Source organism: Micromys minutus (genome assembly GCF_963924665.1).
Source record: "Micromys minutus genome assembly, chromosome: 3".
NCBI lineage: Eukaryota > Metazoa > Chordata > Mammalia > Rodentia > Muridae > Micromys > Micromys minutus.
Genome location: NC_137972.1, coordinates 54946045 through 54971195, shown reverse-complemented (window position 1 = coordinate 54971195; position 25151 = coordinate 54946045). Strand labels below are relative to the sequence as shown.

General features: G+C 49.3%; 2 protein-coding genes across 4 annotated transcripts in view; one reads left to right on the top strand and one right to left on the bottom strand.

Moving 5' to 3' along the window:
* ZXDC (ZXD family zinc finger C) overlaps positions 1 to 2341 on the top strand; it is a 32978-nt gene extending 30637 nt beyond the window's left edge. For all 3 annotated transcript variants that reach the window (XM_080915004.1, XM_080915003.1, XM_080915002.1), the window contains one exon: positions 776 to 2341. In XM_080915004.1, coding sequence (XP_080771130.1) covers positions 776 to 862 — 87 coding nt within the window. In that variant the 3' untranslated portion in view covers positions 863 to 2341. The remainder of the gene's footprint in view (positions 1 to 775) is intronic.
* On the bottom strand, positions 2341 to 24018 carry CFAP100 (cilia and flagella associated protein 100; the record flags this gene model as incomplete). The annotated part of the gene is made up of 16 exons (XM_080914440.1): positions 2341 to 2710; positions 4038 to 4131; positions 4720 to 4925; positions 5638 to 5773; positions 8069 to 8220; positions 8327 to 8375; positions 9737 to 9857; positions 9934 to 9972; positions 10423 to 10604; positions 10960 to 11040; positions 11292 to 11455; positions 11541 to 11608; positions 13265 to 13457; positions 15151 to 15251; positions 16665 to 16742; positions 23967 to 24018. The coding sequence occupies 16 exons, from the start codon at positions 24016 to 24018 to the stop codon at positions 2597 to 2599; spliced, it is 1830 nt and encodes a 609-aa protein (XP_080770566.1). The 3' UTR covers positions 2341 to 2596.
* Positions 24019 to 25151: the final 1133 nt, after the last annotated feature.

Below are 25151 nucleotides of genomic sequence, written 5' to 3'. Positions count from 1 at the left end.
AGGGAGGAAAGGGAGATACAAACTACTAGTGACCTGAGACCTGCGCACTGCAATGTGGAGTCTACAATGCCAGAGCAGGAGGAGAATGATGGGTACACAGCCATGGCCATCTCCCTGGGCAGGCTGCCCACTGCATGCTGGGTACAAGAAAGGATGAGCTCAGTTTTTTACAGAGAAGTAGATGGGTGCTTGAGTATGTATGGAGCTATCAGTAGACCTGGAGAAAAATATCTGGAAAAACATTGTTTTTAGTCCCCTTACTCCTCTCTCTCTCTCCTCTCTCCTCTCTCTCTCTCTCTCTCTCTCTCTCTCTCTCTCTCTCTCTCTCTCTCTCTCTCCTCCTTCTCCTCCTCCTCCTCCTCCCTCCCTTGCTCTCTCTCCCTCTCCTTCTTCCTCTTTCTCCCCGCTTACTTCCCTCCCTTCCTTTCTCTCATGCTTGCTTTCTTTGTTTTTAAATTGAATATTCTCTGTATTTACATTTCAGATGTTAGCCCCTTTTTCCCAATCCCCTCCCCCTCCCATTGCCTTCATGAAGGTGCTCCCTCTCCCAGCCTGGTTTCTTTTTTAAATGGGCTCCCACTTTGTAGCCTATACTGGCTGGTCTGGAACTCACAGAGATCTGCCTGTCTTTGCCTTCCTCCTGCTGAGATCAAAAGCTTATGCCACCATATCTGTCACATTGTTTTTTGAAGGAACCTAGGTGTGGGTCACATCTCTGCTGTGCCTTCTTCTTCTCTTTTTGCCCTACCCCTTACTTTTCTGGTTGGTTTTACAGGAGGTACTTCCAGCACCCGGAGGTTTTGCTGGGCTGGAGACTGCACAGGTACCAGGAAGCACTATCAACCTGCAGGACCTTCAGTGACCGCAGCCTGAGCAAATGAGGACTGCATTCCAGGCTGTACTTCAAAACCTCCACTGGCTGTAGGGGGCACAGAGAGACTCGTTTGACTTCCTCAGCACTCCAGCCTGTTTCTTTGAGACTTTGGGGTGCACATATTGAAAGTACTTTGATTCTGTTCCAACAAGAGCTGATTTGTGTGTGTGTGTGTGTGTGTGTGTGTGTGTGTGTGTGTGTGTGTGTATTCCAGCCCTTCCCAGGTCGCCTTGGGCCTGAGGTAGGTAGCCCTTTTACATTAAAAGATCCTTGCAGGAAGTGAGTAGAACATGAATCCCGTCTCAAATACATTTCTATACTGAGTCCGTTGTAGTGTGTTAGGATTTTGTCTGACACATCTAGGAATTGGGTTCTTTTCTGAGAGCTTGTATGACAAGACAGCTTCTCACCTGTGGGGATAGTTTTAGTGGGTGTGTTGTTTTCACTATTTCACTACACTGTATGCCAAGGTGAAGCCAAAGTCAGGCTGAACTCTGGCAGGGCAATTAGTCTGAACCCACCAATGGCTGCTAGTAGTTCCTCTTCCTAGACTGTCAGTGTGGCTCATAGTTTAGGAATGAAGAGTTCAGGCTTTTAAAGTCATCTTTCTAAATTCTGTTTCTGGGATTCATAGTAAATAGTAACTTGTCAGCAGTCTCTTCATTGAAGTTCTGAATACTGTATGTTATGTATAGGGCTGGAATGATAGGCTTGTTTTATGGTTGAGGGTAAAGATAAGCATATTATTATGTGGCCTTGTGTGTTTTCACAGAGTGATTCAGTCTTCCCTGAGGAGACAGTTGGTTGCCTTGCACATATTTGTTAGTCAGGGCTAGATACAGGGTCACTGAGAAATGCTTTTTTTTTTGGGGGGGGGGGGCTTTTGGAGTGTGTGCTTATTCAGATACTGTTTTGGTTCTGTTCCACCTGAGTTGCTTTGTTTCTTGGATTTGGGAAGAGCCCTTGGATTGGGCATGAGTCTTCTCTGGATGGCTCTGTTGTGCCATCTACCTGGGTGCTGCTCCCCACGAACAGATTACAAATCCTACTTGAGAAGACTTCATTCCACTTGTCTCTCCTGCATCACAGGCCAAAGTTGAGGGGTTGAACTTGCCTACCTGTAACCAGCATCCCCATGCACACTCAGTAGGCATCCTGGTACCACTGTCACCTGCCTCAAGAGCCCACCCCACAGAGAAGTTTCTTTTTCCCACAGCCTCCAACTTGTGTCTACGAGTGACAGGATAGGCTGTTGTTCTCTGAGCACTGAAGCTTCCTGCTGCCTTAGGCCCAGTCCTTAGTGCAAATAAAAGTGTTTGTGTGTTACGTGCCAAAGCTTTTGCTCTGGTTTCATTCAAGGTACCATGCATGGTGTTGAGATTCTTCCTGCTTCTTTCCAGCTGGCTACTGGTTTGTTTGTCTCTAAGGGCCAGCAGCATACTGCCCTCCTCAGGGACAGGTTTTAGACTTCGCTCCAAACAGCAGTTTATGATGAGAACCAGCATAGTGTTCTGTTTCTCAAGCACATGCTTTGGATGAAATGACAAAAGGGGTTTGAAGACACTTCCTTCAACAGGCTGTTCAGACTCCCAAGAGACATGATTTTATTTCCTGTGAGGAAGGAGGCTGAAAGTATGAGATGGAGTTGGGGACCCCTCAGGCTTACAGTCCCTGTCTGCACTTACTGCTGACTTCTTCCTGAGCCCTCAGCCAGCTCTACTGCTAAGTGAAGAAGAAGAGCATTTCCTCCTTGTCCTTGTCCATCAGTGACTGTTCATGCTCCTCCTTTACTTTGATGACTGGTGGATGGGCGCGGCATACCAATTTACGGCCTCTCTGCAGGGGGAATAAACATGAGCCTGTACTAACCATGTACATTCCATGCTGCTCGTGTGCGTGTGCCCTGCCATAAGGTGCATAAAGAGGCCAGCAAATCTAGCCATGAAGACCATCCACTCAAGGGTGATACTGGCTAAAGGGACTTAGAGTGTAGACGATGCCAACTCCGTGAAGCAATACCTTTTGAGAGCAAGAGCTAAAGTATTTCCTAGCTCAGGGCTTCCACTAGAGATCCTGAAGTGTGACAGGTTGGCCTCAAAAAGTCAGTGATCACTCTTTAAAAAACCAATCTCATACCTTTCAGCTGTCTCTTGGACAGAGATAAACTGTCTGTGTCCTGTAGACCTGGACTGATGGTCCTAACCAGTCCGAGTTCTTCCATACCTTTGTCACATACACTATGTTGGACTAAATCATGTAATGAGACTTGCTGCCAGTACCCAGCACCCCCCAGAACTTAGTTAGCCATTACCTTTGTTCTTAGATTTGCTTGAGAAGGGTCTCTTAAGAGGCTCTTCTGCCCTACCACCCTTCTCATGGCAACATATGTTCTCTCATTCCTCTGCCCCATCCCCCTCTCTTAATGAGGCTCCTCTCCAGGAAAGACAAACCTCCCCTCTCTACTAAGGCCCTGATATTGTACTATCTCTGTCTAATGTTCTCTCTGCCATCTGAGTCCTGATCATGGCCTGGAAGTCTTTCTCTAATGAGCTACATCTTCTGAAGGGAAATATGTGTCAGCTTTTCTTCTGAACTAAGCACTGGGATGTTTAGTAGTATCTTAATATTAATAGCACTCATCTTTTCTAAGTAATGGCATGGGCAGCCATGTTCCATAGATGCCAACCAGCTCCTGCTTCTCAGAAGCTGTGCTTGGCTCCAGATCTGCTTCCAGGACCAGACTTTGTGCTGTCATATCTAGAAGGCCCAAGGCTGCCACAGTCCACTTTCTGCTGGGTGAGGGCTTGGGGCCCAGAAGACACAGGCCTAGCAACAGGCAGTTATCTTGGCCCCACGTCTATCTGGGTGGTGGACAGAGAGAGCAACAGGACCCTGAGAGACTGGATGTTGGTATGAATTCTGTGAGCTGAGCATCTGCACCTGGCAAGGGTGCAGCACATTTGGGAGGTTGATCCTCGTGAGGAGAGCACCCCCATGATGGACACTAGAAGTGCCTGGCTTTGGAGACTGCTCCACTCCAACTTGGCTCTGCAAGCAGCTGTCTGTTTCTTCAGCAGAGTGATTTGCCTGCAGAGAGGCCTTGGAGCTTTGGCTGGAGGACCTCAGATGTACACCATAGAGTGGCCCTGGCACCACCCCTCACCTTCTTCTTTATTTTAGCCTGGGCCCTTGCTCGAGCCCGCTGCAGACGTTCCTCCTGCAACTGTTTCTGCATCCTGGCCTTCTCTTCACGAAGCCTGGGACAAGAGGTAGGCTTATGAGGACCAGGGCCTGGGAGGAATCTCTACTTTTCCCACTCAGGCTCCAAGTTAGCCCATGCCCTCTCACGTAAAAATGTCCCCACTGCCATTCCTATCAGGCCTGGGCAAGTGGCCATGGCTTAGGAAAAAGGCAGGCAGAGCTATGTAGCTGCCATGCTGGCCATGAGGGTGACCTAAGGTTTAGGGCACACACCCAAGAAAAATATGTGTCCCTGGATCTACATTTGTGTCTTTAATTCCTGTGTCCACAGACCTACCCCCTAGCACCCAACTAAAACATTAACCTTAGAGCAGGTGCCAGGGCCCCAGAAGAGGTCACCCCAACCTTAAGAAAGACAGACAGACTTGGCAGATGGTTGTGTCCAAGGGCCCCCACATATAAGTAGATGACCAGGCAGAGAGTTCATAGTTTCGCCCTGTGGACCTAACCAACAATGGCCTCAACCTCATGATACAGAGTCTAAGCTCATCTCTGGGCAGGAGATTCATATTGGTGGACACTGACTAGATCACCCTGCACACAGCCAAGGCTGCAGCCACAGAAGGTTGGGCACAGTGGCTGACCTCATGCGCCGCTCCCTCTCCTTGGCCTTCTCAGCCTGTTCGATCTTGGCCTGAGGCACTCGCTCCAGATTCTCCAGCAGCTCATCCAGCTGGTGCTCCACCACAGTCAGCATCTGCACTGTGCCCAGGCTGGCCTCTTGCTGCATGCCCACACAGTTCCGGTACACATCCAGCACCTTGTGGTTCAGGCTCTCCAACATCTTGTCCTGGGGACAATTGGTAGTATGGCATGGCTGCAGGTCCCTGATCACCCTCATTTGATACCTACAGCCTTCATGGCTTGCCAGCCAGGATGGAACAGCCACAGCTTGGGCACAGAGAATGGAGTGGAGCAATGGTACTTGCTTTTCGTAACCAGGTATGGTTGGGCTTCTGACTTACCTCATATTCCAGTCCCTCCCCCAGCTTCCTGAGCAAACCCACTGAGGCCCCAATCTTGTATTCCAGAGAGCCATGCACTGGCCCCAGCTCCCCACAGGACCACATTATGTGAAGCCCTGGGTAAATAAATTCATTCATCTCTGAGCCTTTTCTGACATTCAGAAAGCAGGTAACAACTGCTGTGTGGGTGTTGAGTAACTACTAATGAATAGCAGCAGGCAAAAAGTCGGGTCTAGCCACAGCCAGTGCCCAGCAGTTCTTGGCTAGGCAGAAGCCAGGTACCCAGCCTGGTGACTATCAAACTAGGCTTGGGCAGCACTGGAAAGAACCTGACTAAGCAAATGAGATTTCTATTTGTACGTGTGCTAAGCTCCTGACCAGAACCTGATCCCTATTGCTGAGAGTCTGTGAGGCAGTGCAGGCAGCTGAGGAAGTAGGTAAGCAGACAGCCCTGGCACTAAGCACTCAGAGCCTAGAAAGTGGTCAGGGTCTAGGATGCATGGCCTGGCCTCAGCCCTGAGACAACCCTGTCCTTACCTGCTGGTCACCGTGATACTCCCCGAAGTGGAAGACTCGGGCTTTGAGCTCCAGTTCTGCGGCTGACTCCTCCTCCTTGGAGATTGATATCATCATGGTGGTAATCCACTGCTTCAAAAGGTTGACCTCCTTTTCCCTGCAGGATTAGAGAGTTCCCTCAGCACCCAGGGTTCTCACTAGTCATGACCTATTAGGCAGAGAACCTGTCCTATCCTGAGGTCACAGGTCTAGAGGAGTTGAGGCTCTGCCCACCAGGGTGGAATTCAAAGGCAGCAAAGAAAGAGGAGATGCCTAACCTTTGTTCCAGATGTCAATAGAAAAGCCACTGGTTAGTCTCATGCCTTTAACTAACAGTATTAGCTTGTAGGGTCTTGTGATGTTTAGCAAATGAAAATTCCCTTCTATTCCTAATTTGTGACCCATGGTGTCTTTACACACTGTTGGGATTCCACTTAAGGTCTTTATGTCTACAGTGGTGAGATGCCCTGCTCGAGACTCCTCTCTTCTGGGCTGTCTGTGTCTAGTTTGGCATTAGGGCCACATGCTAGTCTCACTGTGAGACAAGAAGTGTTTCTTCCTCTTCTGTCCTTTGGAGGTGGCTGAGAAGTGTCATCATTTCTTCCTTAAATGTGTGGATGTATGCTGCTTTTGTGTCTCTCACTGCCTGGTGCTGTTAAGGGTGCTAGCCAGCAAGCCCCAAGGATTCCCTGTACCTTCTCTCCTAAAACCGTAGTTAGAAATGCATACCACTGTTCCCAGCTGGGAATCAAATGCAGGTCTTTCTCACAAGGCAAACACTTTACTGACTGAACCATCCTCTTAAAGCCTTAGATTTTCTGTACAATGTATCTGTTATCCCAGCTGCCTCTAAGGCTCTTCTGCTAAATTAGTATCTATTGCTTTTTCTTTCTTACAAGCTGTTTTCTCTTTTTTTGTTTATTTTGTTGTCATCTTTTTTTTTTCTGAGAAAAAGGTGATGAGAGATTACTTCTGCTGTCACCTGTGTGCTGCTGTGAGGATGGGTGGCACCGTTGGGGGAGAGCAGCTCCTCTGAGAATCTAAGAATCTAAGATCTTGTGCCTCCAGACCGTGCCAGGTTTCCAGAAAACAGTTCTGCCTAGCAGCTGGAAGCTTCACTTTATTCTGGAGCCAGTCATGCAGGACCAGTAAAATGAGATATGAGGAACGGGGCTCCCTAGCTGGACATTGAAGTCTCAACTGAGTCAGGACCTATCTATGCTTTGGCTGCTTCCATTGCCTGAGCTGCTTTCCCAGGACTCTGGGTGGTTGGCTCCTTCCTGTTCCCCAACAGAGTGCTGGGCCACACACTGCTTCCTCTCATCAGCTGTCACCTGTCCCTCACATAGCTCTCATCTTCCTAGAGTGTGCATTTCCTTTTTTAAAAAAATTTTAATTAGATACTCTCTATATTTACATTTGAAATGTTATCCCTTTGTCCACCCCGCTCCCATCCCCTCTCCCCTCTACTTGTCTTCACAAAAGTGCACTAGCTTCCCATCACCCTCTCCACCTCAGTGCTTTGGCATTCCCCGCCATTGGGAAAACATTCTCTCCCTGAACCAAAGTCCTCTTCTCACATTGATGCCAGAGCATGTGCATTTCCTATCAGTCAGTGTGTGGGTCTGTCTGCTGTTTGCTGCTGTTCAGCATAAGCTCTCAATGGGCAGACCTTGGGCCATCAGAGAAAAGTTGCTTAGAATTTATGGACTTGGTAGATGGGCCCTTAGTACCCCCACCCCAATACCCCAGCTCAACATTTACTATTCATCTCCCTTGAACTCTGGAATAGGCCAAAGAGGAGACTGGGATGGGATGTCTGATAGCCATACCCTGCAATAGGGATTATGGGTCTATGAGTTTCCAGTGGGTTACAGGTAGGAGTGGATCCAGGTCCAGCCTTCCCCTGCTGCCTAGCTAGCTACACTTAGGGCCTTTCCAGATCCCTGATCCCTTGCAGTGCTAGAGAGACTTTGACAGACCAGTCCTCTCAAGGCCTCGCCCATTCCAGTCTGGCTCCAGCCTGTCAGAAAGCCTTGTGTCCTCCCTCTCAACTGCACCTCTACTGCTTAGTGCCTACCCAAATGTTCCCTGTCCCCAAGAAGTCAGGTCTCTCCCTGCCAGCCTGGGGGCTAGTGTTGTTATGTGAGGAACTCTAATACTTCCCCATGGCCGAAGTGTCTTGAAGACCAGCTTCAATCCCTTCCAAGCCATGCTTGCCTCAGGGCCCTGGGATGTGGCCTTCCACATGGCAGAGCTGGTTTCCCAGGGCCTGAATAGTGGCAGACGGCTGACTAGGAGGTCCTCGCTGCTGCCTTCTGAGTGCAGATGGCGCCAAGGTCCTGCGTCCACCCAGACGCTCTACAAGGTAGTGCCATGGGGCAGGAGTGGCAAGAGGGCAGCAGGGACCTACATGCGGATCTGGGTGTTTTTCATAGTGGCATTCAGTTCATCCAAGGTCTCCTCTATCTCCTGCGTGTTCTGAATCAGTGACAAGTTCTGTTCCTCTAGCTTTGCGAAGATGTCTAAGAGCTGCTGGGGCTCAGTGAAGTATAGTGACATCTCCTATGAGGGGAGGCAGAGGGTGCTGTACAGGACAGGTGGGGCAATGCAAGGCGCTTGACGGGAGGGGGCAGGGGAACGGGAGGGGAGAGACAGCCCAGCCACATACCTCCTCATCGCTTTCAGTCTCATCTTGTGATGGGAACGTGGAGCTTGATCTAAGGACAGACAATGAGATCAGAGCTTCTGGGCCAGTCTAGGCTACAAGTGGTAAGGGGTTCGAAGGACCAAAGACGTGGATGGAGCATGCCCCCCCCATCCCTTACTGCATATTGCCCAGATGTAGCACCAGCCCCCATCAGAGTCCCACAGCCAAGGAACATATAAAATTCAGTAAGCAGTCTTCAGTTAGAGTAAAACTGACTTCCCTTGATCCACTAGGTTACTCTGCCCTGATCTGTCAGCTATTACTCTCTAGGTGCAGAGCCTTATATACCTACCGTCACTTCCCAGCTACCTTCCTACTTACCATTCATTTTATGAGTGACCCCTCTGAGGCCATCTGGATTGGATCTGGGCATCTGCCCAGTCTACAGCATTGAGCATACCAATCTCTTCTCAGCATATTCCAAGCAGCACCATACAAGGCAGGGCCTGTCCTGAGACAGCTCACGGGGTTGCTGAGTGGCTGCATTGTCTCAGCACTGTGTGGAGCCCACCTCCACGTGCTTCCCAGCCCTTCCCAGTGGCTCCCCCCACCCATGCACTCCAGCTGGGCTCTACTGAATGCCCAGGAATCCAAGGTAGAAATGGAGATACACTAGTGCACAGAACTGTAGGAGCAGAGACAGTTGCATGTGCCTCACCACTGCACCTTCTGGAGGCTATGTTACCGAGGAAGAATTTGGATGTAGCTCAGCATAGCCACTCCTAAACTGTGTGTATGTAGCTAAATGTGAGAAATAGGAAAAACCAGGCAACAGTGGTAGGTCTTCTAACATGCCAGGACCAGAATTTAATTACAAGTCAAATGATCTGAGCTGTTTGTGAATTCACAGCAGACTGGGTTCTGAACCTGTGAATCACACATGCTGTTACACCACACAGCACCTCAGTATCATTCCTCAGTATGCATCAGGTTATGTCTTTAGGTTGTCCCTAAGCATGCCTGTGACATATGTTAATGTCAAATGGTGTTCTCAGCATTGATGAGTCTAAATGTCACTAAAACAGATACCATTTGGGCCTTCAGTGACCCTATAGTTATTACCAGTATTCTGGACCTCTGACATCTGGAGCCCTCCCAGAATAGCCTATGGACAGGAGAAAGCTGCTCTGGTACATGCATTCTGGGCGGGGGTTGGGGAGGACAACTTCTCTGGCCCCAACCACTCTCCTATTGTGCTGTCACACTGGGGCTACTGACAACCCCATCACCCCAGGACCAGAACCAGACACCTGAAGCAGCTCTGTGGAGTGACCTCAGCTGGCTTCCCCCTCCTCACCCTCCCATGTCCCTGCCAGGCTGGTTGTCTCCTACAGTGACCTTTGCTTCCCTCGGCCCCTCAAGGCCACTCACATTCTGGAGTCCAGCTCGTTGTGCAGACTGGAATGACCGACCTGCAGGAGGCTGTGAGTGCTGGATGACGGAACCTTTCCAGGCCGTGAAAGCTTTGTGACTTTTTTCAAGCTGCGAACCTCTAGCAGGGCAAACAGAAGGTTAATGTATGCCCTTGGCATGAGGTGTGAGTCCCCTGTGTGCTGGGGCAGGCATACCTTTCCACAGGGAGGCTGTCTTGCTTTTAGTGCCAGACCCTACAGGAAGCAAAAGAGGACCCATATGACTACTATTGGATCCTGACTTTAGGGGACCCAGAACTGTCTGGTTTTCTGCCTGGTCCCTGGGATCCTCTGAGAGAAGGGTCTCGTGTGCTTAAAGAGGAATTCTGTCCTGCAGTCCAGAGGCCCTGTGACAGCCTCCATGGATGTCTTTGAAATCTCTTGGCAACTCGGGCTCTCAGCCCAGGAGGAAGGCAGGGAAGAAATTGCTCGAGAGGAGAGCCCTTGGTTTCATTGGAAAGCTCACGTCCCTATGGAAAGTCCCGAGCTGAGCTCCTGGTTCAAAGTGGGCACTTCTATGTGTGAAGCCAGCCACGAAAGGGTGGGTGGGGTCCCATGCATGCAGGGTCCCTTTGAGTTGGGTGCAGGCTCTCTGCACCAGTATCAGGGCCCATCCTTAGGGGAACACCCTCATCTTTGTCCTACCTTTGTCCCCTAATGAAGTGGCCAAGCTGCTGTTCTTGGTTAACTCTGCAAACTCCTTGGCCCTTTTGAGAGCCAAGCGCTTCTTCTGCTGCTCCTCCAACCACTCTTTAGGTGACAACTTGTACAGGAAGTCCTTGTATTCCTTGTAATGTTTCAAAGTGTCTTCAAATTTGGAGATTTCACTAGACCCAGAGAGAGACAAAGGAAATTAGGTGGTGTCCACAACCAAGTCCTAGCTGGGCTGGGAAGGAAGTCTGCCCTACAGAGACCAGAACAGTGGAACTTCCAGAGTCATGACCCTTCTGTGACCTGCAGGGTCCTCACCTATGGGGACTCTCCTGCTGGTCTCAGCCTGAGCCACAATGCTCCTGTGTCCTGGGGTGTGGCCTCAGGAAAGTCACTAAGTGTCAGCTTCATCACCACCCATAAGACAGGCCATAGCCTCCCACAGGGTTGAGTCCCTGAGAGGCCTTTGTGGTCCTAAGTGGCCCTTGGCTCCAGTGAAGTCACAGAGGATGGTGCCCTCCTATGCTCTACCTTTTGATGCTTGTGATCTGGGCTGTGAGTTCCCGGATCTCAGCAATCTTCTCTGTCTTGATCTTGGTCTCTTTCTCAACCCTGGAGGAGGGGGAACCAGGAGGCCAATCATGGATCATTAAAGACCAATCAGAAATGGAAGAAGCATGGCCTTGGCTTTGGGCACAGGGCAAGTGGGGAGCTGATGGTGTGGGAAATATCCAGGGGTCATGACCATAGGTTGAGATCAGGGCCTGGCTGGGGCTTAGGATTCCAGGTCCAGCTAAGACCGGACTGGACCTGGCCCGGGCAATGGGTTTGCATATGCAAGGCCTCAGGGCCTGTAGGCTCACAGTCTCATGGCCTGCACTGAGTTGCGGTCATTCTCCCTGAGGAACTCATCAAACAAGGACGCGTCCTTCTCCATTAACTTCTCAGCCCTCTCCAGCCTGTTCTCCTCCCGGGTCGCCAGCATTTCCAGCCGCTGGATTTCATTGCGCTTCATTGCCAGGGCATACTGTGGGCCAGCAGAGCAGGCATGAGGGCACCTGGCTGGGCCACGACCAAGCTATAGGCCCTAGCCTGGATGTAGCCATTCCCACCTGGAGGAGAAACATGCTTCGCTTCTTATCCACGTAGTCATTCAATGTTTCGTGCTCTTGCTTCTTTTCTGCAACAAGACCCAGGAAGAGACGAGAAGAGAGGAGAGGGGAGGGGAGAGGAGGGGAGGGGAGGGGAGGGGAGGGGAGGGGAGGGAAGGGGGGGAGGGAAGGGGGGGAGGGAAGGGGAAGGGAGGGTAGGAGATAGATCCCAAGCTGGAATTCGGCACCCAAGATGGTCCACAGCGGATGCTGCTCCTGCTGCCCACCCAGGGTGTTATAGTGTTGGTAGAAGGACTGTAAAAATGGAGAAAAGGCTCCCCCAGCACATAGCCAACACTCCACATCTACAAGGGTTGTATTCTTCGTTTCAACCAAGAGATTAGAAACATATGGAAAATAATCACATTTGCCCTACAGGTGTAGTGACAGAATTGCTTGTCACTACAATTGTTTACATAGATGTATACTGAACCCATCATGAACAGATTTATAAGTTACTTAGAAAATACAGGAGGGCATAAACACAACCTTAGCATTCCTATAGGTTCTAATGCCAAGGTGGTTCCAGGATGGTGTTCCCTGGAATGCTGAGAGGTGACTGCTAGGCTCTAACATGGTTGGTGTTTGTCTGACTTGTTTCTCTCTCACAGTATTATCCTCTCAATTTGGAATAAAGCTCTCAGCAATCCTCACCCAATTAGACTTAGTAACACTGGCCAGGCCCTTGAGGCACAAGAAATAAATGGGGTGCTATGTGCTCTCTATGGGATTCTTTAGGTTGAGTAGCTAAGCCCATGGTTACTATTTCAGCCAAGTGAGGCGGACATCTAGACAGCCTCCACTGTGCAAATACCACTGTTGGGCAAAATCCGTGTCCTCTGCATATTGAATGAGGAAGCTGTATGTGATTCTGACTTTAGAGGACCCAAAACTGATTTTTGACTGGTCCCTAGGCTCCTCTTTCTGGGAGAAGGGCCTGGTGGCATGAAGTATGAGTTCTATTCTGTAGTCCAGAGACCCTATCACAGCCTCTATGGGTGATTTTGCCACTCAAGTCTCTTGTGCCTCTAGGACACTAGGTCCCCATGAAAGTCAATGTCAGGACAGTAAGGAGTTTTATGGCCTTCCCCTGCCTGCCACCCCACATGCCTCTCTCAGCCTGAGGAATGGAGAGCAAAAGTTCCCCCACAAATCCCATTGAGTTCAGCACTTGATGTCAAGGTAGAGGTTAGGGGTTCTGTTTTATGATCACAGTTAGTGCCTCTGAGGTCCCCCCCACCATGTACCATGAATTTAAGCTCACAACTCAGGGATTGCTGCTGAGCAATACACTAGCAGCTCACAGATGCTTTGTTCTGTGTCTTAATACAGACCCCACAATTCATGAGGTTGGTGCACTTAGGGGAGTCCAGTGCTACCCATGACCTGTCATATGCCATGATGTGACCAAGAACTGGAAGGCAAGTTCCAGATACAGTCTTCCCACTATAGTTGAACTGCCCACTGACTGTGACTGGCCCATTGTTGAGTACGTGGATGGAACCGAAGCCTCTGTGAGCTAAGCCAGCCCCTTTTGCACCATGGAGTTCCCAAGTGATTAGCATACCCTGGAATTGTGGCCCATCAAGACAGAGTTCTAAAAGGTTTACAAGTGTCAGACACAGAGGAAGGCCTTTATTAACCATCCCTCAACCATGTTCCTACATAAGGTAGGGGTGCTGTACCTCTGGTCATGGCCAGCTTCCAAGCATTGCTGTCTTGGAAGCTATACAGTTCCTGGGCCTCAGCGTTCAGCTGCTGCTGCTCCATCTCCTCTTCCAGCTGTAGCTCCCGGCGCAGGCTAGCGTGCTTGGCCGATACCTTAGATGCATAGGTCATCTTCTGGTGCACCCTCAAAATCTTCTTTTGTTCACGCTCCTGTGGGGTGACAGACAGTCAGTAGGATCAGATCAGGACTTCTAGATGCATATCTCTAGTGCCCCTCTTCTATTGCTGAAGGTACCTACATATAGGGAGGACACATACAGGGGCCCACACATATGGATGGATAGACACACACACACACACACACACACACACACACACACACACACACACACACACACACCTTGGTGCTCTTAGAGAGCCCCATGAGCTCTTAATGCACAGCCTCTGGAGTTGAAACAGTGACCACTGAGGATGGGTCTCAGGAAGGGCAGCCATACCAAACACAAGTGCCAGCTCAGAGTGCATCCAGATAACAAACAGTACCAGCAGAACTAAGAGTCAGCCACCCTTTAACTGAGGCTGAGCATTTAGTTTACTAAAAGTAACCAAAGGTTTGGGGAACTTAACCCTATTTCCAAAACAGGCAGTTCCCTCTGCAGGATCTCTTGTCACCAGGCTGGGAGCACACTGGTGGCTTCTGTCTCCACTGCCCTACACCTCTGTACTGCCCCACAAGGTATCATCCTGATCCATCCGAGAATGGCAGGGGAAGAGGACAATCTGACTGTAACAGCTCTCAAGCCCAAGTGCTGTCTAGCATTGTGGGTTTGGTACTAAAGTACCTAAAGTATACCCTATTCTGCCACAATCCACTACCTGATAACCCCAAAGAACCCCAGCAAATGCTGAATCCAGCCTGAAGTCTTCAGCTGAGCCCTCTGCATGATGGTAAAATGGCACTCTCAGGTGTGGAAAACACTGAGTCGCTGTATGGGGTAGGGTGGAGCTGAGGGTCTGCTGGGTACAAAGTGAGAAGGGTACAGACTGGAGACCTACTGGGTGAAGAGGGTATGTATGGGGACTCTGGGTAGGGAGGGCACAGGTTGGGCATCTGTAAAGAGGAAATTGTAGATTCCTCAAGGGTGAAAGGGCGGCATGTAATTGACATTTTGCAGAAGGCAGTGTCCCCAAGGTACTGCTATGACTGGAAATAGAAGAAATACCCAAGTCTGCATCCCAGGAAGAGGAAGGCCCAAGGTAAAGACCAGAGAGAGGCCTGCCTATGGGTTTTCCATTTCTTCTCAGTGTGTCATATAGCATCTGAGAATCTTCTTCCAGAGATCCAAGTTCAAGCTCACAGCCTCTCCTTCTGGAGCTGAGCATGGCTCGCAGACCTGTTCCAATTACAGCCCATGTGATTCTAGCATGGGACCCTGCCACCATGATAGCAGTAGATGCTAAGCCTGAGCCAGAGGACACAGCTGCCAGATCAGGTCGGGAGAAAAAGGGGATGGCAGAAGTGTTCTGCTGTTCTGAGCTGGGGATGAGGGATCCAGGGATGCCATGGCTCCTAGTCACATGGATAAAATAAGAGGTAGCAAGCTGGGGTACTGGGTAAGACAGGGGTAGGGGCATTCTGGGTATCTGCCCTGTGGGATTCCAAGCAAGAGAGAGGTCCAGTGGAGAGGAGCCATGGGATTTGAGACAGGCCTTGAAGGACAAGAAGAATGCTGAGAGGGAAAGGCAGTTCTCCCAGGGGAGAATGGAAGAGGTAGAGAAATCTGCATGGAAAGTGAGTCATTGATTGTTCTGGAGAGTTGGGGAGGGGGATGTTTACCGAGATAGAAACAGGAGATGGGAAACTACTCAGAGAGGAGAGACTGCCCTAGGTCCAGATACTTACTGCAATAGCTTGATTCCGCTCCTGCTCTCTGAGCAAGAAGAAGTCCACATCCCCTGATATGTGGAAAGGGTTACTTGATCGGTCAGAAATAGTCACATTCCCTGGAGAAGGAGAAAACAACCTGTGTCTTAGGGGTCCCTATGCCTTTTCTACCCAGCACACAATACACAGCACAATTCCCATCCAGCCACTCTTGAAACCCCATAAACTTTCCTCTGTGGTTTAATCTAGGGGAGCTAAGCTCCTTCCCAGCATCTGTCCTGATGTGGAAATCCCAGCAAGGCTCCTTTCACAGAGAAGGAAAGCCATAGCCTGCTGTCCAAAAGTGATGAAACTGAACAGGTTTTCTATGGGTACAGTAAGTGGAACACAAGCCAGACCAGCTCCTGGAAGACCCAGAGAGACAGGAAGAAATCCATCAAGGGAGCCTGAGTCAGGACTCATACTGGTCTTCTCTGTGAACCCCAGGTCATACCTTTCTCCTCTACACTGACCCAATTCTAGTGTGTTTATTAGAGGTGGTCTTTGTGACCTCTGGAAGGCCAGAAAGTCAGAGGGTCTCCTGGGGTCCCCATCTAGCAACTCAGAAATCTTAGGAGTAACTATGAAAATCCAGGACAGTTCTGGAAAGAATGGGGAGTCTTGATGTGGTAAAGGCTCTTTGAGAGCCTTGGGAGAGAGAAAGAGTAGCTATGTGTCTGCTTTAAAAGCCCTGTGTCCATGCTTATGGCCACATGGAGTTTTGTTCAATTAAATGTGAGCCAGAACTATTAGATGGGGCCTCTGGGTAATGAGTGGGTAATAAGATACTTATTCAAGTTGAAACAATCTAGAATCACCCAGGAAGATATTATCTAGATCAGGTTGGCTTTTGGGCCTGTTTGTGAGAGATTGTCTTGATTATGTTGATTGATGTGGAAAGACAACAGCCTACCATGGGCAGCACCACTCCTTAGGATTGTGACCTGGACTGTGTAGGAGTGGAGAAGGTGAGCTGAGCCCCAAGCTTGCACGAGTGTATTTCTCTCTGCTCTTGGCTAGTTGACTTAAGTTCCTGCCTTCTTACTGTGACCTGAAGCTGTGAGCTAACCCAAGCTCTTTCTCCCCTAAGTGGTTTTTACGGGGTATTTTATCATACCAACAGAAAACTAGGGCTGACAGTTTCTCTCTCTCTCTCTCTCTCTCTCTCTCTCTCTCTCTCTCTCTCTCTCTCTCTCTCTCTCTCTCTCTCTCTCTCTCCATTCCTTTCTTCCTGTCTTGAGTCAAAAACAGTGGAGCATATCAGCCTCTAGAGGTCCTGATCACCCAGATGCCTTCTTAAGAGTTTTGGAGCTCAGACCTGACTCACTTCCCACTTCTCATTACCCCCACTCCTAATCCTCCTTGTGTTGCTGTTGCATTCTGCCCAACAGGAAGAGAAACCCTCCCCAACATCCTGCACCTTGGAGGCCAGACTGAAGCACCTTAGAAGAGGGGCCAAACTTTGTCTCCACCTAACCTGCTCAGGAAACTACCTTTGTTTTTCTTTAAGGCTTTCTTTTTGTCTTCAATGAAGGAAGAAGAGCTGTTGTTTATGAACTCCTGGTTGCCTCCTGGTGTGAGACAAGAGAGAGCCACCCACCGCAATGACATATCTAGCGCTGAGGGCTATGAGCACACAGCAAGGCTGCTGTAGGTTCCAGACTCACAGGGCACCAGTTTAGTGACCTCAATGAGCCTTCAAGTTTGCATGTGAGGTGAAGACACTAGTGTAAGCAACATAGAGATATTTTAGAGGCAGGTCAGGTGTCCCAGACTCCTCCCATGAACGAATGGAAATTTCAGAAGCTCACTTCTTGGGAAACACTACCCCTTCCACCTAAAAAGAGGTTCTGTTAACCTGGCCCTGTGACCAAGAAACCTACAATAAAGGGCCAGGTTGGTCCCAGGGTGGGTTCATATCTTCCTTCAGGCAGCTTCAGGCCCTTGTAATCCAGCTGCTTTGCTACCTTTGTCACCTGACACCCACAGCAAAGAGCCCTGTGGCCCCTCTCAAGCCCACCAGGACTCCAGCATCCTGTGTCCTGCCAGGAGAACAAGAAAGAGCAGAACTGAGCCTTGGGCTAAGTCAGAGATGCCTGTGGTCCCCAGTGCTCAGGGATGCCTATGGTCCCCAGTGCTCAGAGATGCCTGTGGTCCCCAGTGCTCAGGGATGCCTGTGGTCCCCAGTGCTCAGGGATGCCTGTGGTCCCCAGTGCTCAGGGATGCCTGTGGTCCCCAGTGCCCTCAAATAGGAAAAGTCAGGCCTGAGTGGGCCAGAGTGGAAGGGTGAGGCTGAGCGTAACCCTGTAGGCCCAGCAAGTCTGACTAACCAGCAAGAAGGCTCAGACTGAAGCCTGGTGGCCTGCAGGACTTGTGAAACTACAGTCTCATCACAGACAATGGGTGGGGCAGTCAGGGAGTCAGGCATCCTTCATTCCTGAGAGCTCCCTCTCAACAAATTATTCCATTTTCTAGAGTTTGTGGAAAACTTGCCTGGTAGTAAAATTCAATTATCCCATTATAAAAATTGCAAGATTTTTTTAAAAAACACACCAAGTCAAATAAATAGACCAGAATCAAAATCAAGTCAAAATCTAGATTCTGAATTGAATAAGAGCTATTCATGGCTAAAGACGTAGGCAGTCAGAGTTCTCAACCTTTGTTGTGTGAGAAGCATCTTCACTCTTTCCCCTACCCAACAGAGGTTTTCGTCCCCTTGAGCGGGAGTCTCCCTGCATATACTGGCTTCAGGCTCATTATCCCTTTGGCTCAGCCTCCCAAGTGTGGTATATCTAATTTATCTAATATATCTCCTGTATCTCTAGTTTAAAAGACATGAGGGCAGATGAAGGGCTCTAATAAGCTGAACTGTGGCAAACATGGCTCTGACAAGTCCTGCCCTCCCCCACTCTCCCTCCCTTGCTAGACCATTAAATTTCATTTCTAGAGCTAGCTTCCAAGGTCTGGTCCCTTATTTGGTCACTTACTCCTCCTGAGGCTGACTATGAAAGTCCAGCCATCAAAATGCTATACTGACCAGACCCATCCAATCAAAATTAATCAACTCATGCTGATCTGGGCTCCCCCTTTCTCTTTATGAACTGCCATCTACCCATGGGCTATTCCTGTCTCCTTTCTCCAGAGACAAACCTTTGCCCCTCTGACTCAAACATCCCTTACTCCCACCTTGTTTCTTTCCCCTGCTCCCCTCAGCCTCTGTCTCCTGCCTTTGTCTCTTATTCCCTGCCCTTACTCTTTTGCAAGTTAATCTCTTTTGTGCTGAAAACTTGGTCTTGGTACACTCTGCCCCCTCACTGGAGAGCTGGCTCAGCAGTTAGCACATTTGCTCTTGCAGAGAACCCAGGATAGGTTCAATTTTCAGCAACCACAAGGTGGCTGATAACTATAATTCCAGTCCCAAGGGATCTGACACCCTCTTCTGGACTCTGAGGACACCAGGCACATGTGTACACACATGCAGGCCAATCACCTATACACAGAAATCTATTTGAGAGGAGAAGAGATGAATCAGGGAGGAGTGAAAGGTGGGTGTATATCATCAAAATACATCCTCATAAAGCCTCCAAAATTTAATAAAAATATTTGTAAGGGCCATAGAGATAGCCTGAGAGTGAAGAGTAAGTGCTGTTCTTCTTCCATAAGGGAAACCCTTCTCTTCTGGCCTCCCCAGACACCTGCACATGTGACAAACATTTAAACATAAATAATAGAAATAAGCAAATATTTTTTAAAACAAAATTGTGTGCATGCACACATATCCTACTTTTCCACTAAAATTCTTTTGACTAAATGCTGCAAGATACACAGCTGACTGTTCAGGACCTGATGCCACATGAGGCAGCCAGCCTTCATGATGGGGATTAGAGCAGGTCAGAGGCCAGCACTGCTTCAAGGATTCTGTCAGTCCTGGAGAGGAATAGCCTCTGCATGGAAGCTTTGTTTCTAAGGAAATTCTAGCACCCACCATTGTAGCTGAAACACACACACACACACACACACACACACACACACACACACCTAGCAAAAACAAGCCCCTCGAGGGATCCTAGGAGTTTTTTCAGTCTTTCACCATTTCTCAACTTTGCAGTGGGTTCTCTGGACCACCAGGCTTCCTTAACACTATCGGCTTAGGTCCCTTGTTCTGCCACTGCCGCATGGATCTCAGCTCTGCACACTCCAGCTCTCTGGAGGACCTGCCAGTAGCTGAAGCCCCCATGGCTCACCTGTCTGCCCAACCTCCTGAGCGCTAGGTCGCAGGATCGCCCACTGGTAGCCAAGAGGGGGCACAACCACAACTGCCCTTCATGAAAATGAGGGACTGCAAAGGACAGTGGAAACACGCTCCACGTCCCCTTTCTGGATTTACGTACAAAGATGTGCCCTGTTCTGGGCTTGGTGCATCAGTGGCAGAGGCTGCAACAGAGAGAGGGACCCAGGAAAAGGTGCTGGGCAGAGTGGTCCAAGACCCCGAAAGTCAAAAGAAGCCGGGAAAAGGCTGAGACCACCAAGAGAAACTGCAGCCAGGCAACAAGAAGAGCTCCCAGGAGCCGCCAAACACTAAAAGCTGGGTGTGTCAGCTGCAGCGCATGAAGTCTTCATAATACCTAGGCTCCTAGGCTCCATGCCTTGCCAGTGTCAAAGAGCAGAAGATCAGGAGGCTGAGTCATTGGGGGTGGGGAAGTGGGAAAGCTCTCTTGGCCCAGTTTCCCTTTCACCTGCTGAAAGTGTAACTGTGTTTCTTGGGATGCTCTCCCCCTGCATGGCCAAGAGACTAATGGGACCAGAGACAGGTTTCTTTTCAGAGAACACTGAGAGGTTCACAAAAATGCTTCACCAAGGGACCCGGCTGCCACCAGATCTTCATGGGGAAGATGCCACTTAGACTCTGCTCATGTGATTCACCCCCAGCTCTTGCTTCCCAGGCTGCCCACCAGTGCAGTGCTACTCGGGCCTGATCTAGAGGCCTCTCTAGACATTTTATACATGATGATGTGTAAACTAAGCCAAACTACCATTTTTGAGAGTTCTGCTGGACCTGTCTGCAAAAGACCATCATAGCTGAGCTTGTTGGATCATATTTAAAAGGGAGGGGACCCTTGCCAGAGTATCTAGTCACCCCTCTCCCAACACCTGGGCTAAACGGAGGCATTGCAGCAGCGTGAGGGTGGAGTAACACGCAGGACCCTGGCCTCCCTGTCTTCATCTCTACTCCAGGCCTTTCATCACTCAGCCTCCTTGTGATGAGTCTAGGACTGGAGTTGCTTTGTGATGTTAGTTCTATTCTGAATTCTTTTTTTAAGAGTTATTTATTTATATATATGAATACACTGTAGCTGTCCTCAGACACACCAGAAGAGGACATCAGATCCCAGTTCAGATGGTTGTGAACCACTGTGTGGTTGCTGGGAATTGAACTCAGGACCTCTGGAAGAAAGGTAAATGCTCTTTACCACTGAGCCATCTATCCAGCCCTTCTGAATTCTTTCAGAGAGCTTCCAGACTGCTTCCTTGGTGGCTGAATCTTCACTGATCTGGGTGAATAAAGAATCTCCTTGTTTGTCTTGGCAATACCATCTTCTGTGTTTGCCATTTATTGATAGTGGCCTAATGTGTATGAAGTGGCATCTTATCTGGGGGTCTGACTTTAAGTTCTCTTCTGTGACAGATTTAGTGGCTGCCAGCATAAAATCTGAGTCCCTTGTTCATTGGGGGATGGGGTTCCTTATAGTTTGTCATTTACCCAATCAAAGATCTTGAAGTGTCATATCAATGTCTAACTGTCCCAGGGAGGGTTACAGAGCAAGAACCAGTGGGGCCGAGACAGTGGCCCTCTGTTCTGTCTGAAATCAACCCGCCCTGGGTTCAAGAAGACAAGGTCACCTTGGCCTCCAGGGGCTGCCTGGTACTGACCATCCTCTCTGTCAAGCTTTGCCTGGAAGCTGTACACAGCTGAATAGATGCCAGAGTTTAAAATGGGGTGTTTAAGGGAGGAATCACTCAAAAACTGAAATAGGAGACTAGACTCCAGAAGGGCTCAAAGGAGAGAGGTGCCCCAAGGAGAAACTGAGGCAAAAGTATCCCAAAAGGCAGGTGAGATGGCTGGGTTAGATGCTTGCCAGAAGGCCTGATGACCTGAGTTTGATCCTCAGAGCCCACACTGTGGAAGGAGAAAGATAATGCCCCGAAGGTGTTCTCTGACTTTCACACACGAGTGTGCGAGTACGCACGCACACACACACGATTTCATTTAGCACAGAATGAGAAAATAGGGGTTGTACTGCTGGAGTTGTCACAGAGAAAGGAGCCTCAGTTTGAGGAAACGCCTTCAGGAGATACAGCTGTAAGGCATTTTCTCAACTAGTGATCAAGAGGGGGGGGGGCAGATCATTGTGGGTGGTGCCATCCCTGGGCTGGTAGTCTTGGGTTCTATAAGAAAGAAAGCTGAGCAAGCCAGGGGAAGCAAGTGTCATCCCTCCATGGCCTCTGCATCAGCTCCTGCTTCCTGACCTGTCTGAGTTCCAGTCCTGACTTCCTTTGGTGATGAACAGCAATATGGAAGTGTAAGCTGAATAAACTCTTTCTACCCCCAACTTGTTTCTTGGTCATGATGTTTGTGCAGGAATAGAAACCCTAAGAAGGGGTGAAGTAAAATAATACTAAAGATGTGTGAAAATTCGTAGAGAATAATACTTATATTTATTTCCCTAACATTGTATATAAGCATTTATATACATATATTACACACAAACACTGAAGTTATGTCACTTGAGCTGACAATGTTCCCCATTAGAGGCATAAACTATCTAACAAAAGAAATGGCAGCATGAGAAATCTCCTTCTGAGTCAGGGGAGTCCCAAACAATGTAAGCCATTGCTATTGTCCTTTGCTGACCCTGAGAGTCAAAGTTCTTTTTCACTGAAGGTGACTTGTACTTTGCACACAGGACTTAGAGGATCCAAGCTGTATCTGACCTGCAGAGCCTCCTCTCTGAGAACTCACTTTCCTAGCACAGGATGGTGCTGTGCAAGCTGCCAAAGAGGAAAGCAACCAATTGTCCCATGAAGCTCTGATGCCCATGAACCAAAATGACCAGCAGCACGGCACACATCTTGGCAGTAACTGCCAGGATCTCTAACTGGTCTGAAGTTGTGGGCTAGTGTACTCACTAGTTTTGTATCAACTTAACCCAAGCTGGAGTCATCAGAGAGAAGGGAACCTCAACTGAGAAAATGTCTCCATAAGATCCAGCTGTAAGGCATTTTTTAAAAATTATTGATCAGTTAGGGGAGGACCCAGCCCATTTGTGCAGTACTACCTGTTGGATTCTATAAAAGCAGGCCCATGGAGAGTTAGCCAATAACTTCTCTGTGACCTCTGCATCAGTTCCTGCCTCCAAATTCCTGCCCTCATGAACTGTTATACGGAACTGTGAGCAAAATAAAGCCATTCCTTCCCACGTTGCTTTGGCCATGTACTGTTCTGTGTTGAGAGGTGACATTATCTATTTGTAGCCTTGTTTTTCAAGGGAGACAGAGAGACGTGGAGAGTGACTATGGGATCCTTGTGGGAGCATTGTAAGAGTTCAGTTTTTGAAATCACACAAAGTCTCCATTGTTGGCAGCTGGTGATAAAGCACATTCCATTTATGCTGTGTGATTTCCAATCTGCTTGAAAGCATGAAATGGCTCCAGTTTTGTTTAAAATTACAGCTTTTTGCAACAGGGTTTCACTATGTAGCCCAGGCCTGCCTCAAACTCACAATCCTCAACAGCATCTCATTATTTAGCCCAGGCTAGCCTCAAGCTCACGATCCTCTTTTGCTGCCCCAGTGCCGGCATCACAGGGTGTACCACCATTCACAGGAATACTCAGTGTGTGCACTCATGGGAAAGGCAGGCTACAGAAGGGCATTGTTATTAAGTGGAAGAAAAGACAAGCTGTAGACACATGTTTCTGCTTGGATGTGAACAGAGCTTACTTGGAGATGGCTCTGAGCATCACCATGCTGTCCAGGGAGGTATTGGGGGTAGGTTTTCAAATAGGTTTCGAATATGGAGGACTTACCCTAAAAACACATTGTTTTGTTTTTTTAAGCAGAAGAAAAAAAAAAAGAAAAAGAGGGCGGTTCTGATTTAAAAGCTGAAGGGAGCAGACAATGCAAAGATGATAACGCTGTCCACCTCACAGCTCCCTAGGTCATTTGGCCAGCCAGCCCTTCTCCTCCAGGCTCAGCTGAGAAGCCACAGCATAACAGAAGTAGAGAGGCTTGATTTTATGGTGGCATCTCTCCTGACCTGTTACTGTCTACAGTGTGTTTTCAAGTTCATGCACTGAAGTCCATGTCCCCTCAGCACCTCAGAATGCAGACTTGTTTGTAAATAACGGCCTTTGCAGATGTGGCTAGTAAAGCTGAGTACATTCTAGCGTGAGCCCAGATTCAAGGTGCTAATGAGGATGATACTGGGACACAGACACACAGGAGGAAGAGCCGAGGCAGAAGTGGGTGGCTCCCTTAAAGCCAAGGGTAGTCAGGTTGCTAAGTGCCCACCAGAGGGCAGAGGCGCCTGCGTCAGACTCCACAAACCTCAGAAAGCACCAACCCTGCGCTCCTGCTCCTTCCTCTCATGGTGGACAAAGCTGTGTAACAGGCTCCTACCAGCTAACCTACGTAGCCATGAGGAAAGCAGGCCTGGTGATCTTTGAGTGAGTTCACACTGAACTGTCCCAGAGTCTCCTTCAAGCTCTAGGAGCCGCCACTCAGCTCAGTACTTACTGTCTCCAGCATTTTTCACAGAGAACGTAGAGGACTGTGCCTTGAACGTCATGGCTGAAGACCAACTGGTTTGCAAAGCTTGGCCTTAGCTGAAGGAGATTCTCACCTGAGGAGTGACACAGTACTTGAGAGGATAGTCCCCCAAACCCACAGCCCTCTTTGACCCCGAGTGGCTGGCAGCAGCCTGCACTTCCCCTATGTGGACTAACACTGCCTATACCATGCAGTGGTTTTGGTGGGATCCACTATTTCCCTCCTGGGCAAGACTGGCTGGATCTTCCTGTTCTTAGAACACAGCAGCTTTGGTCTGCCTGGGGCCTCTGTGGAGCCTCTCACCTAGGTGAGGTTGAAGGATGGGGTAGTGGCTTCTCCCTTTAAATCTGAACTCAGATGTTACTCTGAGGGACCTTCCTGCACCAGTGCATGTAGCCACACTTCATTTTCCTCTTTATGAGTTCAAGTGGTTACCTCTTAAAAGACTTTTATTGCACGTTTCTCCCAGAAGGCAAGTTGCATGGAAACAAGCTCTCTGTTTTACCTGGTGGAGCTCCTGCCGCTATTCTAGGCTCCCTTCAAAATGAAATGAGTTTTCCCATTTGCAGAAGCCCAACCAGTGTTCCAAACCTCAAGGAAGTAGAGCTAAGGGTGGAGCCTAGGGTTGCTTGCAATCTAAGCCACCCCTACCCGGTGGTCAAGACACTACCAGAGAATCCTGCCTCCTAACACCCCAACTTCTCTTGCCACACCACACCCTGGGGCAAGAATGCAGCAGCAGTGGTGCTTAAATTGGGCCTGTCATAAATGAAATGGAATAAAGCAAGGAAAAACGCAAAGCCTTGCAAGGGTCCCAGATAGAGTGTTTGATCTCGGACCCGAGCCCCACGGACACGCCCCACCTCCCGACCCAATCCCGCGCGCACCCACCAACCGCGTGCGTGCACTCAGCTCGCTCCGAAGTCTCAGTCCGCAATTCTCGAGTCTTCTGGTCCTGAACTGCGTTTGCGACGCCAAGGAAACTATTCTCACAGGAGCTGTGATGTCATAAAGCCCCGGAGGCGGGCCCGGGCACACAAGGCGGGCTGGCGGGCGGGCGCAGAGTCCTGTGCAGGACTGTGGCAGCTAAAGAGAAGATCAGGAAGGGACAACGACTAGGAAGGGAGCGATCTGGGTAATTGCAGCCCGGGG